Source organism: Labrus mixtus, chromosome 13 (assembly GCF_963584025.1).
Source record: "Labrus mixtus chromosome 13, fLabMix1.1, whole genome shotgun sequence".
Lineage (NCBI taxonomy): Eukaryota > Metazoa > Chordata > Actinopteri > Labriformes > Labridae > Labrus > Labrus mixtus.
In genome coordinates this window covers 25686589-25702901 of record NC_083624.1, presented here as the reverse complement: position 1 = coordinate 25702901, position 16313 = coordinate 25686589, and the positions used below count along the sequence as shown (strand labels likewise).

The 16313-nt window shown below is 37.6% G+C and overlaps 3 protein-coding genes across 3 annotated transcripts; 1 reads left to right on the top strand and 2 right to left on the bottom strand.

Annotated features, from left to right (window-relative positions):
* Window positions 1–2563: 2563 nt before the first annotated feature.
* LOC132987373 (glucose-6-phosphatase 2-like) lies at window positions 2564–4672 on the bottom strand. The gene is made up of 5 exons (XM_061054398.1): window positions 4145–4672; window positions 3958–4067; window positions 3754–3868; window positions 3546–3667; window positions 2564–3440 (listed from the first exon to the last, which is right to left on the bottom strand). The coding sequence occupies exons 1-5, from the start codon at window positions 4636–4638 to the stop codon at window positions 2932–2934; spliced, it is 1350 nt and encodes a 449-aa protein (XP_060910381.1). The 5' UTR covers window positions 4639–4672; the 3' UTR covers window positions 2564–2931.
* A 1453-nt stretch (window positions 4673–6125) lies between these two features.
* Window positions 6126–9990, top strand: spc25 (SPC25 component of NDC80 kinetochore complex). The gene is made up of 7 exons (XM_061054396.1): window positions 6126–6258; window positions 7223–7394; window positions 7903–7968; window positions 8210–8356; window positions 8473–8598; window positions 8702–8800; window positions 9325–9990. Exons 2-7 carry the CDS (start codon window positions 7244–7246, stop codon window positions 9447–9449), a joined length of 714 nt encoding a protein of 237 aa, XP_060910379.1. The 5' UTR covers window positions 6126–6258; window positions 7223–7243; the 3' UTR covers window positions 9450–9990.
* Window positions 9988–15701, bottom strand: nostrin (nitric oxide synthase trafficking). Its single transcript, XM_061054394.1, has 16 exons — window positions 15458–15701; window positions 15217–15302; window positions 15032–15115; window positions 14745–14807; window positions 14570–14651; window positions 14426–14488; window positions 13601–13699; window positions 13368–13493; window positions 12857–12955; window positions 12650–12775; window positions 12174–12282; window positions 11938–12026; window positions 11693–11818; window positions 10579–10825; window positions 10388–10480; window positions 9988–10303 (listed from the first exon to the last, which is right to left on the bottom strand). Exons 1-16 carry the CDS (start codon window positions 15551–15553, stop codon window positions 10167–10169), a joined length of 1725 nt encoding a protein of 574 aa, XP_060910377.1. The 5' UTR covers window positions 15554–15701; the 3' UTR covers window positions 9988–10166.
* Window positions 15702–16313: the final 612 nt, after the last annotated feature.

Sequence of the window (16313 nt, the reverse complement as noted above, 5' to 3'; positions counted from 1 at the left end):
TGCACCTGTCCAGCTACCAGACCAACTTCCATTGTTGGTCTGCAACCCAAGTCGGTACAGACTAAGCTACTGCCGCCCCCTTTTCTTAATTAGCTTTTTGTTCCTCTTTATTTAAAGTCTTGACAATGTAACAGCATCTAACATGTGTCTTTCTCAATACTTCTTTCTGGCTCCGTGTTAATAATTAAAAGTTTGACACAAACAAACTCTTATTACCTCAATATACGACATTTCAACAGCATTTTTTAAAGGACTAGAACAAACCATGTATGGAATAAAAATATATAAAATTCAAATCTCTGTTTTGGTATTTAAAATGTCACTCTAATTTCCTCACAATTTTTTTTTTTATAAACATTTAACCAAAGTTCGGTCCTATGTAATGTTGCCCTCAGCACCCAGGTAGAATAAAACACACACACACACACACACACACACACACACACACACACACACACACACACACACACACACACACACACACACACACACACACACACACACACAAACACGGATGTTTCTTCAAGCTTGGTTTAGCAGGTAGCTTCAGCACTTAGGACAGTTAAATCATTTAATGCCAGCTTTCAGGTGCCACTGGATGCTGGGCAACCAAAGGCACGATGTGGAAATCTATATGACTGGAGAGTTGAACTAATCTGCCTAATCTAGTTACATCAGACACTCTGTTCTACCTCATTACATTGCTGGTTGATTAATATCTGAATTGAACTGAATGAACTCAACAACCCACCACAGATTATATAATTTGTACAGAGCAGAAGACATGCACTGAGCTACAGTTCACCAAGAGGGGAGCAGGAGGGAGGCTCTGGATAATTTAGTCCGTCCTGGGGTACGAAGGGAAGTTTAGAAAAGTACAGGGTAGCAATAAAAGAAAAATACTTTAAGTATCAAATAAAGGTTTCATAATGCTTCCATGTGCTCCCCTGAAGTCTCTTTAACTCTGATTGAGAAATGTGACGCTGCAAGTTACCCATAGGTGTTCAACTGGGTTGTGATAGGGTGATTGTTAAGTTCTTAGCATATAATTCACATCATTTTATACTCATCAAACCATTAAGTGACCTCTCATGCCCAGGATGGGGTCATTGTCATCTTGGAAGAGACATCTCCAAAGAAATATAGCACTTTATAACACTTATGAAAATGCTCTGAACAGGGAGTCCTAATAATAATAATTAAGGAAAAACAACTTAAATCAGTGGTTGACTAAAAACTAAGATCTACATTACCAATCACAAAATGCAAGAATAACAAGAAAGTCTTAACATAAAACTATCGCCTCAAAATAGATTTTCAAGAAATGTGACATCATGACCAAGGAAACACTCAGAAAAACGTTCATTAATTTAAAGTGACCCTTTACTCCAACAAGATGATACCCTTAGGGTTAGGCATTCAGACATGTACCTTTCTCTACAGGCAGGCCTGCCCGCAGAAATGTCAGGGCCACGGAAAGGTCCGGTGAACAAGCCCTCCCAGGATATGATTTAGATCAACATACACATTCAAGATGTAGTTTTACCACTTGCTATATTTCACATTTTAAGAAGAGGGGATTTAAATTCTAAAACAGGCTACATTTCACAGAAGAGACAATAAATAAAAGGTGTTGTCATTGTTGCTTTAAATTAGGATGGACCATGTTTTTTTTTTGCTCATCTCCATGGGTCCCTCCCCATGTGACGGGGCCCCAGAAAGCTTTCCCCTTTATCCCCCCTTATTGCCGGCATTGCACAGACACTTGCCCACTTGTTAAAAATATGACAAAGGACTTGTCATCTTACCATATTGCTTATTTCAAATTTGTTTTGTTTACAAGTGCCTTAGATTTCTGAACCAATGACTGCTTGTGAAGTGCATAATTGTACCATGTAGTGCACCAGTGTGGAAGTATCTGCATTCATTGTATTTCAGTTTCTCCTGATAAACTAAAATAATAGTTAAGTCAAATATATCTCACTTTGTGCTTTGTCACAGATATGCTGGACTGAGGCTAAAATTTGCAATAATTAGCAAGATAGCAAGAGGATTTATAAAACAATTTTAACTTTGAAAGACATGTTAAATGACAGATTTTATCTTTTTTCAGGCCTAGATTAGAATGACTTATTTTTATATTAAATTACGATTTTTACAATTCAATAGTGAGTTCTCTTCAAAACATGTTGTGCTTTACAACATGTATTGATAGCATCTGTGAAAGTCTTTGAGCATAATACACTTTGCTCTCTCTAGCGTCTCCAATTTTTAAATTGTATTTAACCTTTGTTTAACCAGGTTGGTCCCATTGAGATTAAAAACCTCAAAGAGAGACAAAGTACAATTTACAAAACACCAAATTTTGCATTAAAAGAGAACCATCTATAAGTCAAATCTGGGAGTGAGTAGTTCAAGCAGTCAAGCAAAAACAAAAATTGGCATCCTATAGAATCTGCTTCCATGTCTTTCATTTTAGATTTAAAAAGATTTAAGGAAATTAAAGTTATGTATTATATTCTCCAAATAAGGAGTGTTAAAAAAAAGCAAAGCAAATATGATCAAAAGTTCATCAGTTTTATTTCAAACATCATGACATAAAAGCTTTACTTACACATTCACACTGGCTTTTACTGTACATGTTAAACAAAAAACAAAGAAAAGACAAAACAATAGGCACCCTACACATGATACAATTGCTACTTTCATTTCAAGTTAACCACAAAACAGTCTATGTAACATTCTTACAAAGGTATGAATCTTATTTCAATATGTACTATTGCAAATTCAGTGCTTATGTAACTGTGCAATAACTGTAAATAACAGTCTAACAGGTTGTCTGTAAAAAGGACCTAACCTCTTTGATATTTTTATTTTTATTTAACCTGTGATGAGTTTTGGAGGTGCAAAAGTACATGATTCATGCACAGTCTAAGCTAGCTTCCTCTCATCTCCAATCAGCAAATGCACAAAGTAAGGAATAACAGCAACCACACCAAAAGGAACTGAAGCACTCTTACAAAACGATAGGATGTAGAACAGAAGCTCAGTGTGCGTGGGCATTTTGATCGAGTCATAAAGTTTCAGAGATGTGAGAGTTGCTGTCACACACATGAGTTTAAATCTACTTTTGTAGGCATTCTTTCCCTTACAGCTCTGAATAAACATCTGAGAGTTGACTGCGAGGCCCAGCCCAAACAACGCTCCCAAGTTTCTCACCAGACCAGCAAAAGGTGAGGTGTCAAGATGGATCCAATCAGGGTTAGCGCACCACTTCTTGGCTTTAGTAACTGACCACAATAGATTGATGTCCATTGATTGGAGGAGCAGATAAAAGCCAACAGCAACACAGAAAAGGAAAATGTTTGTGTGGAGGTACGCTTTCAGGCTTGCATTGTACAACGAGGGGATGTGATCAAACACTTCAGCAACCAGCATACCTACATATTTTAGAAAAAGAAAACAATAAAGATGACATCAACAACTTTCTTGGCATATCATAAAGCAAAAAGTGATTTTTTTTTTTACATCAGTATGAGACTCACCTGCTAATAGACCGAGGACAACCTGATGTGGGAAATGCGTTGCAATAAAAACCCTGGAGATGCAAACGCTTATCTGAATGATCCAAAAAACCATCCACAGGCAAGACTTCAGAAGACAAAACCTGAAAGTTTGGAAATATTCAGACCCGACCACAAATGAAAAAACATTAAAGTTTAGTGATGTAAGGATACAAAAATAAACGAGTACCTTTGAGAACTCTGCACTGAAGTGACAGTGGAAGATGGCCTGCTAAAGTTCAGAGCAGAGGTGATCATCACATACCACACACATGACGAGCCCATGGCATGACCAGACGGGTTTCCTGCATTAAGAAACATCAAAGAAATAATCTGACAGTGAAAGATAGTGTGACTGGTTTAAATTGAAATATTCTGCACACCGTGTGCTTACCTGGCCCTGTTTCACACGTAATGTGAAACTGCTCCAAATGTGGGAATGAATCATTGTTGTAGAAGTGAGTTTCTTGTATCCACCAGTAAGGTCGCTGCCCAAACAGAATCCTGAAAAAAATATTTGGATTAAACTCTGGTAAAGACACAAACTGCTCTTTCAGATAAAATATCTAAAACTTGCTTACCATTTGAAAATAAGATTGAACCAATCTCCAATAACTGCCACCCATATCATCTTGATGCCAACAGTATGACTGAGATGGAACCAGAGGGGGAAATACACAGAGAAAATATTGCGAGGGTCTCCAACAGTTGACATGTAATTGAGGAAGTCATGGTATTCCCTGTAGTTTTCCTGGAGGTGCTGTATAACAAGGACCCCGCTGCTGTACACAAAGTCCATTTGAGGTTTTCTTGCTGTGTGCCCGAGTGCCACAGCAGCTTCTTCAGCACCAGTCAAAGCCCCATGAACCACGTTTACACCTAAGATAGTTTTATATCCCAGCCTGACATTGTAAATCATCCAACTGCACCATGGTAACAACTGCAAGCTCTTCAGGTTGAACCCAAAAGGAGTAAAATAATGTGTTCCCAAGTCATAAGAGCTCAGCATTTTAAGAAATGTTACAGAAACTGTTTGCACCTCGGCTGGGTATCCATTAGATGTTTTACAGACCATTGCTTTTACAGTTGTTACATATTAGCCATTGAACACACTAACAGAGACAGTGCCCCACGTAATCCCCAGCATCCCTTCAGCCTCATTAATATTCTTGTTCTCAGTAAACACTTCCAGTGTTACTAAAAACACAGCCCATCTGGCATCAAAAGTTATTATGTGAAACAACAATCATAGAGTTTTCTTTTCACTTTAAAGCCATAGTTGCCTTTTCAGAGCACTTGTATTTTCAAAATTGCCAAGTACAGTATATTGATGCAATATTTTGAAAATGAGACATTGACTAGTTTGAGCAACTTGAAACTCCTGAGATTCACCACAAGGTGGTAGTATAAAAGCATAGTATAAAAGGCATAAAAGCTGCATCGTGGGGAGAAGGGAGAAAGCACCCACGGTCACACTTGTATTGTTCGCGTGGAAACGAATCATTTTCATAGTAGTATTTCAAGTTATGGGTTAGAAACACAGAACTTTAACTTTATTTTTATTTACTTGTAACTGTTTCTTTAAGTGGAAGGAGAACAGATACAACGTCACGCAACAATATTGGAACAATCAGACAAAGGGAAGACATTTATACTCAATTCAGAGGGAAATAGATAAAGTAAAGAGGGAGCAACAGAATAGAGGAGGTCATAATGACCAGGTTAAGAATTGGTCACAGTAAAGGTGTTGTCATTGTTGCTTTAAATTAGGATGGACCATGTTTTTTTTTTGCTAATCTCCATGGGGCCCTCCCCATGTGACTGGGTCCCAGAAAGCTTTCCCCTTTATCCCCCCTTATTGCCGGCATTGCACAGACACTTGCCCAAATATGACAAAGGACTTGTCATCTTACCATATTGCTTATTTCAAATTTGTTTTGTTTACAAGTGCCTTAGATTTCTGAACCAATGACTGCTTGTGAAGTGCATAATTGTACCATGTAGTGCACCAGTGTGGAAGTATCTGCATTCATTGTATTTCAGTTTCTCCTGATAAACTAAAATAATAGTTAAGTCAAACATCTTTCAGCAAAGCAGCAGCAATGAATTATCTGAGTAACATGATGTAATATCTCACGTTGTGCTTTGTCACAGATATGCTGGACTGAGGCTAAAATTTGCAATAATTAGCAAGATAGCAAGAGGATTTATAAAACAGGTTAAGGATTGTTAAGAATTGGTCACAGTAATTTAAATAGCACTCTACATATCATTGGAAAACATTCATCCGGTCTTTGTGAGATATGCAATCTAGCAGAAACATGAACATGTAGTCATTAAATGTAGAAAGTATGAAGCACATAGACATAATATGATGTCAGAAATGGAGAGAGAGGGACTAGTGAGAAGAGATTATTTTGGAGTGTGGGGAGAGGCCGAAGATGCTTGTTTAAATGTCTCTTGAGAACAGGTTTGTTGAGGAGGATTTAGGAATGTGAGTAATAATTAAATCCAGCAGATGGCAGTAATGCAACTTTTTGGATGCCAGCTGCCAATAAAATCCAAAGAAGAAGAAGGAGATAAAACGTCACTTCCGGTGCTCTGTGCCCGCCTCCCTCCTGAACGCAGACCGCGGGTTTTTGAAAATAACGGCTAGTTCAGTACGCGGAGTTTACCAAAGGCTGCTCAGTGAAACGTGAGTATTTCGTCCAATTTTAAACGAACTAGATTATCCAAAGTGTATTATAAACGTCAGAAATTGTTATTATTCCAACGTCATCATTGTGATTCAAAGTTACGGCTAAGTAACTGAATGTTTCTGAGCTAGCGTCTGTGTTAGCTTCAACTGGTGCTAATCCACTCATATACCCTGTTGTCTAGTAATCTTTCCTCTTAGAAATGCTGTCACATGTATGAGGTTGTATTTCGATGTGTTGACAGTAGAATAATCGTAGAAAGACGTAATTTGCACGGCCTTCAAGGAGTGGGGTTTGTTGATGTACCAGCCGGGGGCGGAGCTACACGCTCTGCGTCACACAGCGTCGTGCGTACAGCGTCGTGCGCATGCGTACAGCGTAATAAAAATGTATATGGTGTGCGCATGTGGAGTTGTCATGGGCTCGCATTCAGGTCATCTTGCCACTCCTTAGATAAACTTGCAGAAACAATAATATATAAATAAAAAACAAACATGTAAATTAACATTTCCCCTATCGCCTTCTTTTCTAACTTACCCTTTTCTTTTCACTTAATCAAAACAACGTCATATTAAAGTAAACGTTTTCTCTAGAGCCGTGCACATCACAATGTCTTGATTTATAAATGTGAAATGAATTGTCAGGCAGTAGTTTATGTTTAATAATATCACCTCTTGTGCCTTTTTGTGGAGTAATTCATGGATAAAATCAGAAAACCACACATTGGTACAACCACACTATCTTTCAAATGAGTATGGCAACACATGTGACTGATCTGCTACCATTTAACACTGTTTAACATAACAGTGCTTTCTCTAACACAACACAATACACAATAATAGTATTTATTGTTGATGCACCTTGTATCAGTGCCTCTTTGTATTTGTTCAGCTTCAGTCCCATTTTTAAAGTTTGATACCAGTTAAAATGTATGTTCTGTCTGTTGTTGTTTTTTTATTACAGATTGTCTGAAGTCCAAACACCATGATGTCTATTACTGATCCAAACATGAGTTCCAGATTCGCCAGTGCAATGGAGGAGATCCACAACAAACAGCTCAAAACATATGGGGAAATAATTAATACAACGACAGAGCTGTGCCAGTCTCACAGGCAGTTTGTGAAGTCTGCACTTGGTATGTCTGAGATATACTTCATTTTTTTGAATGGGGTTCCTCATTACTCGTTGCTTCAACAATAAGTACTTTGACTAATACAAGTTGCTAAACAATCCATGAAGGAAACAGTTGAACAATTAAAGCACAAATAATTAAATTTATTTTAAACATCCATGTTTTACTCTGATATACACATGGCTCTCTTGCAGATAGATTTGAAGCATTGATAATAATATTCAGAGTGTAGATAGCCCTATTTATTCCTGCAGAGCTTCCAGATGACATGTGCCTTTTATGAAAAGTAACTTACACAAAACTCTACCGATGCAGTTTTTATATCCATTTTAATTAAGAATGAGGACTTATTTGGTTCGGCATTAAACAAAAAACAAGCATCGTTAAAAAAACTCTGGTCTTATACGACACAACATTTAACTCGGCAAGCATATCTGAGGTCGGGTTGGGCATTTCATTTGTGAGATTATTTAAATTAACATGAGCATTGATGTTTTTCCCTTCGGTGAAGATACATGTTCAAAGAAATGCAAGGACGATGAGATGTTGTTCGAGACAATACAGACATTCAAAAAAGGTGAGTTGACATACACTCAGCTGTAGCTCTGTGTTTAAAAGATTGTTTAATAGTTACTGGTGTTGACCTAATGTTATCCATATAATTTTGTTCCAGTGTTCTAGTTTTTTAAATGTTCTGACTAATTGAGTTCTCTAATGTACACTAAAACCCATTTGAACAAAAGGTCATCATGCAGGTTAAGAGCTTTTATTGTTTTTATTAAAGCATACTTGGACTGATTTGACAATTTCCCCCTCAGACTTGGATCATAAAAATGCATCACTGAGAGAGAAACAACATGCCATTTCTGAAGTGATCTCTGAGATTGAGCAGAAGGAGATGCATAAAGATGACCTTATCCAGAAGATAGAGAAACTTAAAGAAGAGCAAGCCAAGAGAAAAGAGTGTAAGTTCATATTTCAAAAAGAAATGAGTGGTGTACTGTAGATAATATAACTTTATGCATGACTGTAGCATACAGTTTTTTATCTGTTTGACCCGTCTCCTTTTGTCTATTTTCAGTAATTGAGTCACAAAATAAATCAAACAAAGACAGACTGAAGAATCTGGGGAAAGCAAGACTCGTCTTTCAGGAACATTTGGGGATGGAGATACGAACCATCCTTGGCAAATCCCAATTGGTTAAAGGTAAGCTAAACAAAGTGTAATAGTAGGTAAGCCTTGACTGTGTCATCTTTTGAAGTAAACATGTACTCACAATTGACCGAATATGTTTATCTTTCCTGTAAAGGGGAAAAGTTGCAGTTTGTTTTCCGGAATATCAACCCTTCAGATCAGGACAGCGCATATGTTGTAACTATGGGGATTAAGGCAGACGGATCATACCAGAGTAAGTTATACTTCTTCAATCAACTATGTGAAATATAAAGTGGAGAGTATTCAATATTTGTATTGTTACAAATGTTAAGAACAACTATGAGCTGATCCAAATGCTCGTTGCCTTTCCTGTGTAGCCAAAGCCTCCTTATTCACTTGTGCCGTGTCGCTTGACTATTAGTCCTAATACTATTAAAAGTATTGAAATGATTCACAGTGTTATCATTTTTAAAAATGATATAAATTGTCCTGATATTGTAAATATTCACTATTACACTGAATCTGTAGTAATCCAGACATAAGGAGTCCTCAGCATCTGTTTGAATTACATGTCGTTGAAACTACAAAAACCAGCAGTTTTGCTCAGTATTTATTTAGCCAACCTAACCCTTGTGACCAGATTTAAATTCTACTATCTTTCTATGTTTTCTTGGGATTTGTTGCTAATATATTAAACAGTAAGTCCCACATGATTATTTTTGCAACATCAACAATCAAGGAGTCCAGGATATTTAACCACATTTTTAATTTCTACAGTTGTGTCGAGTGACCCTGTCCTCGAGTCTTTGCCGGTCTTGGAGAGTCGGCTTCAGGAGACCAATAACTTACCTGCATTCCTGGCAAACATCCGGAAGGCGTTTATTGCTCTGGCACGGTGCTAAGAGTGGAAAGTTGGGATGATTAAAAAAAGCAAAGCAGTGAAGTTTTAACTGCTTATTGGACTACCTTTAAAATTCATAAATACTGGTGTTAGTTATATTTACACGTCTTGTTTTTCTGAGCACTGTTGTATTGAATTATACTGAAAACTTCTTTTTTAACATTGATTAAACCCTGAAGCTTGGTTAGGGGAGCATGTTTTTTTCGGCTGGGAATGGGGACATTCCTTGACTGTCTTTGGTTTGTCTAAGAATGTATAAAAGTTAACTAGTTACCTTTAGTAGTCATTCTCCAGACACAGCGATAAATGAAGCAACCAATCATTCATTATAAAGGGCATTTATCTCGTTTGTTATTCACTTCATAACTCAAAGCCTTTTAGGGAAACTGGTACAGTTGTATTGGCTACATTTGAACTTGTTTAAGTCAAATTGAGATATTAAAAAAACATATTTATTAAATACTGTGGACACCATGAGGAATAAATAATGGTGAAAAGCGATTTGGGTGTAAAAATAAAAATGCATTATGAATCCAAAATAACTTAAGCATGTGCAGTGATTTAATCCAGTATGTGGGCAGATGGATGTGTAATACATGTAATTTATCAGTGAAACACGAGTATTTCTTCTGTTTAAGTTGATTCCAAGGAAGTTTTGCTGCAGAAGCTGGTGCTTTTGATCCTGGATGATTAGATATTTTCGTAGTTGATGACTCGATCAGGCGTCAGAGGATTTGATGCTGCTCAATAAAGGCAGCTCTTCAACATACGTCGATGGGAAATGTCCCGTCTCCCCATTTAGTTTGCCAAACCACCAGCCATTCTCTTCCTTTCCATAAATGTCTAGTAGATCTCCTGTGAAACAATTCAAAATAACGTTTCATTGGGGTGACTGAACCTCTTCTGCTTTAGATAATCCACTGTGTAGTCACCACTTACCTTCTTTTAACACCAATTCATCGTCATGTTCAGGTGTGAAATCGTACAGGGCCTTGCATTTTCCTAAACTCACCATCTCTGGTGGTGTTTGACCTGTGAAATGTTGATATGTGTCATTTTGCATAAATGACAAACTTCCTTTTGTCGTTATAGAAATAAATCCTTGTGTAACTTCTTTGGGGATGTGTTACCTTGTTCTTTGTCATGAGTGTGGGGAAGGTCTCCGTTAACAGTGCTGTCACACTCCACAGCTGCTGCTTCATGTGTCGTAGAAGTGACTTGCACAGTGGCACTTGGTAAGGCTTCCGCTGACTGTTGTGTCACAAACTGAGCGGGTCCTTTGTAAATGATTGAAGCTCTCAGCGACTGTCTGGATCTGAGCGGCGTCCTCCTGAGTTTGACCGGGCGAGACAGTTGAACAACGCTGTGCTCACAGTCCTGAGACAGAAAACAAAAGTTGTGTCATTCTTTTCATTTAATGTCACTCAAATGTCTTTGTAAAAAATCATCATAAACTAAACAATCTTTTCTGAGTATGGCACAATGATTTTATGACTTTGAAAAATAAAAGACGATCTTAAAGGCTAAATGTCGTTAGAGAAACCTTAACATGTCAAGGTCATAGACGTATCTCAACATCTTAACCCCAAATAAGTGCTTGAGAAAGCATCAAATTTAGTTAGCATCCATGGTGGTTGATATCCAAATTGACATGGTAATATGATTTTTTTCATCTAAGAGTTGTTGCCTAGTGTAACTTAGTGTCTTGTAAATCACTTTGAGGTGAAGAAGCTATTTACAGGTGTATGCTTTTTAATATATTTACCTAATATACAAAGTAGGAAATTTAAAGCCAGCACATTGTCAATCCCAGAGTAAACGCTTTATAGAAGAGCCATAACAAAAAATCCCACAGCACATTTCTAATATGTCAAGTAGTGTTAATGTAGGACACCTGGCATCATCTGACAAGAAATGGTGGTTATTAGTATGAGACCCCTTAAATCCTTACTCATGAAAATATGCAAACTAATCGACTGTTTCCTAATAAGCCGATACCTTTACACTCAACCTTTGTATACAGAGAAATAGTTTTTGTAACCATATTGGTATTACCAATACTGTATCCTGCTCTGGTTTTAATCTGTCTTCTTTTAGTGCTTTGGATACAATCATCTACGAAACATGCCTTCATACTTTTTTTTCTTTTTGACAACTCAAACCAGTGACGCTGCATGGATGAACAAATAGGCTACCCCTCCTTCAGCACATACCTCGTGTCCTAAAGATAACAAATAATCGTACCTTATCTTTCCATTTCATTATGCTGTCTTTAAATCGGTGGAAGGACCTGGGCTTCCCTTCTAAATCACACAGTGATAAAGAGAGTTTGTAGTGTGTGGCCTCCAGGAGATCCAGTTTTAGAGTACTCTAAAGGAAACAAGACAGAACAACCAAAGTGAATTTATTTATACTCAGTTCCACATGGATATCCATTTGTACACAACATCAACACTTCACACATCCACTTCACACGCTGTGCTCTGTACCTCGTCCAGCTGCTGCTCTGTGTCCTCCAGGTTCTTTTGGTTTGAAAAAGATGGATTTTCAGTGTATGTTTTGATCAGTTTTTCAATTCCTGCAAATAAAATATTGAAGGTGACAACAACTTTAATAACCTTGGGTCGATTATGAAACACAGTTTTACCAAATGGCCTTTTTCAGATTATGTTGTGTACTTTCAATGTGTTTTTATTCATGTAAAAGGAGAAAGCCTTGAGCTTGCCTTCACGGTCTTTCTGTGTTTTTCTGATAGTGTCCTCCAGGCGCTGGAGTTTGAGTTTGATGGCCTCCATTCTTCTGTTTTTGCCCATCAGGGATTTTCTGTCCTCTTCCTGATTCACACAGACAACATTAGTAACTATGGCTCACTATGTTCAAATCTACTATTGAAGCACCTAAGCCATAAGTTCATCCAATCATATTTTTTAAAGGAGAACTGATTGCTTAAGAGTTGTTTGACAATAAATATACACCAAAGCACACTAAAGAAAACAGCCTTCATTTCACACCCTGTTACAAAATGACAAGAACATCTTTGTAAATGCGGCCTGAACTCCCCCATCAAACAGACACCCCCTGCAGAGATGACTGTGTATGTCTTTGAATGGGTGACTCACAGAGTGAGTCTGCGGCCTGCAGACAGGCTTCTCTCCAAAATGAAACATTTCCCAGAGCACATACAATAAAACACAGACTCACAAAGTAATCAGCCACTAAAAACTCTGCTTTGCTGTCCACATCTGTGATGTTATTTTCCTCCAACAGGGTTTGTATGTCTTTGTCCATGTCCACCCTTTGGACTGCCTGTTCGATCTGTCTTTGTCCCTGAAATGGGTGTAAGTATATTTATGTTAGTGAGATTAAGTACACTCACTGACGTGTGTAAAAGAGGTCAGAATGTCTTACGTGATTGAGGGTCTGCCCAAAGCTGGACATGTTGAGGTTGTATCTGTTCAAAATGTCGCAGAGGACTTCAATTCGCTGTTTCTCCAGCTCCTGTATGATCTGAAAAAGAGAAGAAGCAGAAAGTAATGTTGTGCTTTTTGTACAGTACTTTGAGTGCTTAGTCCCCTGCCTTTTCAAATACAAGCACTAACGGTTATACAGGAACCAAAAGATCATGGGTTTGATCAAGCAGCTGATTTTCCTCATTTCAGCATACTAATAACTGCATTTCTGAAAATAGCATGAATAAAGTTGTAGAATACACTTGATGGTCTGAAGTAAATTGGTGCTCCAAACAAAGTGAATTCAGCGTTAGACCGCCACAATGCTCATGGATCATTTTCAGCAACCAAAAGCTCACTGGTTCAACTCTTATCACAAAATGAGGTGTAAAGACCTGTCCACTCGCAAAAAGCCCCTCTCAATAAGAGGACGAGCTCTAGAAATTAGGGAAAGTTTTTTTTCCTCACACCTGGTAGCAGTTTTTTAGCGTGTTTTCCCACTTGAGTCTCATTTGATGACCCTCCATGTTGATGTTGAAGTACTCTTCATCTACCCGCGCCTGCATCTCTGCTGACTTAGTCAGCCTGTTCAGCATCTAAAAGTCAAAAACAAGGGGAACAAAATATAAGTTAATGTATCGGCAGCTTGTTCAGTAAGTGTTCACTCTCAGGATATATGTAGTGGTGACAAACTTGTTTATACCTTTTGCTTTTCTTTTTCAGTGCAAATGTGTTTGTTGTTCTCGACAAAGTTGAACAGAGCCTCATGTTCTCTTGTTAGTCCAACCAATTTCTTCTTCATCTGATTAAGAAGAGGAAAAACAGGATCCATGAATGTATTATTAGTTGAACAAAATTTAACATGTAATCTGTGAATAACCAGCATTTTACTGTTTTATGTGATAAACAACAAATGACCATAGTTATTACATACAGCAATGGCAAGGCTTAGATTTCATAAAATTAACACTGAATTATCTTTTATATATTTCCATCTGTTTTAGTTTGGCGTCTGAATTTATCCCATTTTAAATTATATTTTATACATACTTAAAGGTAGTAAAGGGTTTGAAAGTAATTTTAGGTGTTTTATAAAAACAACAGTAAATCCTTCAATCAATCCCTCTTATGTAACAGATTAATAATGTATTATAACACGTATAGCGTAAAAGCTGCTATGTATGTTATAATATATTGTGTTTTTTAGTAACAGCTTAAATGTTTTTAAATTATTGATATATCAAAGTTGTTTTCAATCAACCCGTTTTGAAGTCATTCGGTTCCTTTTTGTCACTACAGAGCAAATAAGTGGAATGATGACAAGGAATGGAGATTTAAAGGTAACTTATTCCAATCAGAAGGAGCACAAAACATAAAAGCTTTTTTACCAACTTTGAAACAAAGGGAACTGTAAAGAGAGTCTGATCAGAACTTCAGTATGAATCTGCCTCATAATAAAAATAGACTTTAAATCTCCATCACAGCTGATCAATTAATCATGCAACATTCAAAACTTTGGATACTTTACCTTGAGTTGCTCACTCCAATTAGCAGTAACAAGTTTCCCATTTCTGTCAATGGCGTTGTCAAGCTATCAAAGTGCAGAAAATGTTAGTGACACATTAAGATTTCAACCGCATTTATTACACAACTTTATGGAGACATTTCATACAGGCCTCTTCCTCTTATTGTGCTCGTCGAGGACTTGTCGTATTTCCAGGATTGCTTCCTGCTGAAATACATTTCCTAATGATCTGAAATGAGAACACACCATATTTAACTGGCAGTCCAAACATTTGTTTAATATATGAACAGGCAGTAAAAGTTGAACTGATGTTCAGAACTACCTGTGGGCGTCTGCTCTTGAGTACATCTCATCTGACACATGACACCAGGCACTGTAGGTGGAACTGAGTGGGGGAGCCAGCATGAAAAGGTTAGAGCTGTTGACTTATGAGCCTAACACCTGCCAGTGTTTAGATCACGTCTAACTTGCTGTGTGCATGTTGCTTCCCTTGTTATCACTATTTCTGTGTGCTACTTTGACAGTTTGTCCTCAGGAAGAGGTCAGGTTAAACACGAAACAAGATAAAAGATAATGGTAGTAAAAAACCTTCAGCGCTGTGTCTCTTACTTCTTTGACATTTCTTTGGAGGTCCTTATGAGCTTGCCTGCAAGTTTTTGTAGTCCTTTGGCGTATGTAAGTTCCAGCTCAGCCCTAAAACACAACAGGTGGTCAAAGAGACAATAACTGAGTCAAACAATAACTCCTGTCGCCATTAAAATGTAGTCTGAAGGCTGTGACTGTATGGAGCCTACCTTTGCTGAAACACTGTCATGAGTTCTTTGCAGAAGTACTCCCCAGATTTTGAATATCGTTTCACATTTTGATAAAGTTCGTTGTACTGAAGACAGAGCATAAGGTCTTATCAAGTACAGTTCAAACCTATACAATGTCTGTGACAGTCTTAATATTATAAAACATATTAAATCTGATTTTCTACCTCAGTGATATTAGAAAGAAAATACAGAAGTGACCTTTTTAAAAACATATACTCACAGAGCAGGTGCTGATAGGATCCTTCATCTTAAGACTGTGGCTGTTTGTTGACTTTGGACCTGGAACTTTGACCACCCTCCTCCCATAGTCATTCATGCGGAAATCACCTGAGTGTGTGTCCGTGCACTATTGAAAGGAAAATTCCATTTGGAGGAGAAACAAATAGAGACTACACAAAACTCAGGTGGAATGGCAAGACAGACTGCCAAAGATAAAAGAAAGTCTACAAAACAACAATGACCTTTTAAAGCCCCCATTTGTCATCTGGTATTGCTCAAATGTCCCACGCTGAAAGTAAGGAAACTAAGAGGATGCCACTATCTTATAAGCCCTCCCCCAATTTAATTGGCAACTGATACATGAAAGTACTACATTCATTTTCTGTCCACAGCTGAGGTAAATATCAGACCCTTCAGCAGCGAAATCTTCTGCTTTGTTAGCTAGTTGCAAGTAGGGACTGTTTGGTTCTTTTGCCTTTTTTCCATCTGCTCTGCTGTAGCTGAAATTGTGGTTACTTGATTAGTGAGATTCAGACATAGTATTTGTTATTTTATTCAATACATACAATCCAGTCTTGATAGCTGGGGCATTGTTGTTGCTTTTTTCTTAGATTAAAATAAAGTCTTTTGAGACTGTTGATCCTAATGTTCTTTAGTCCTGATTCTCAAATTTGAATTGCTCTAGCAATGCATTCACATGAATGGAGTCATGTTTAAGAAAACACTGCACAATATTTTATGATACATGCTCTGCTTAAGCTGATTGTAACATAGGAGTTCTGCAGGGATCGATCTTCGGACCAATTTGATTTAGTTTGTATATAAATGACCTGATTTGCCCAGAGACCCATATCCAG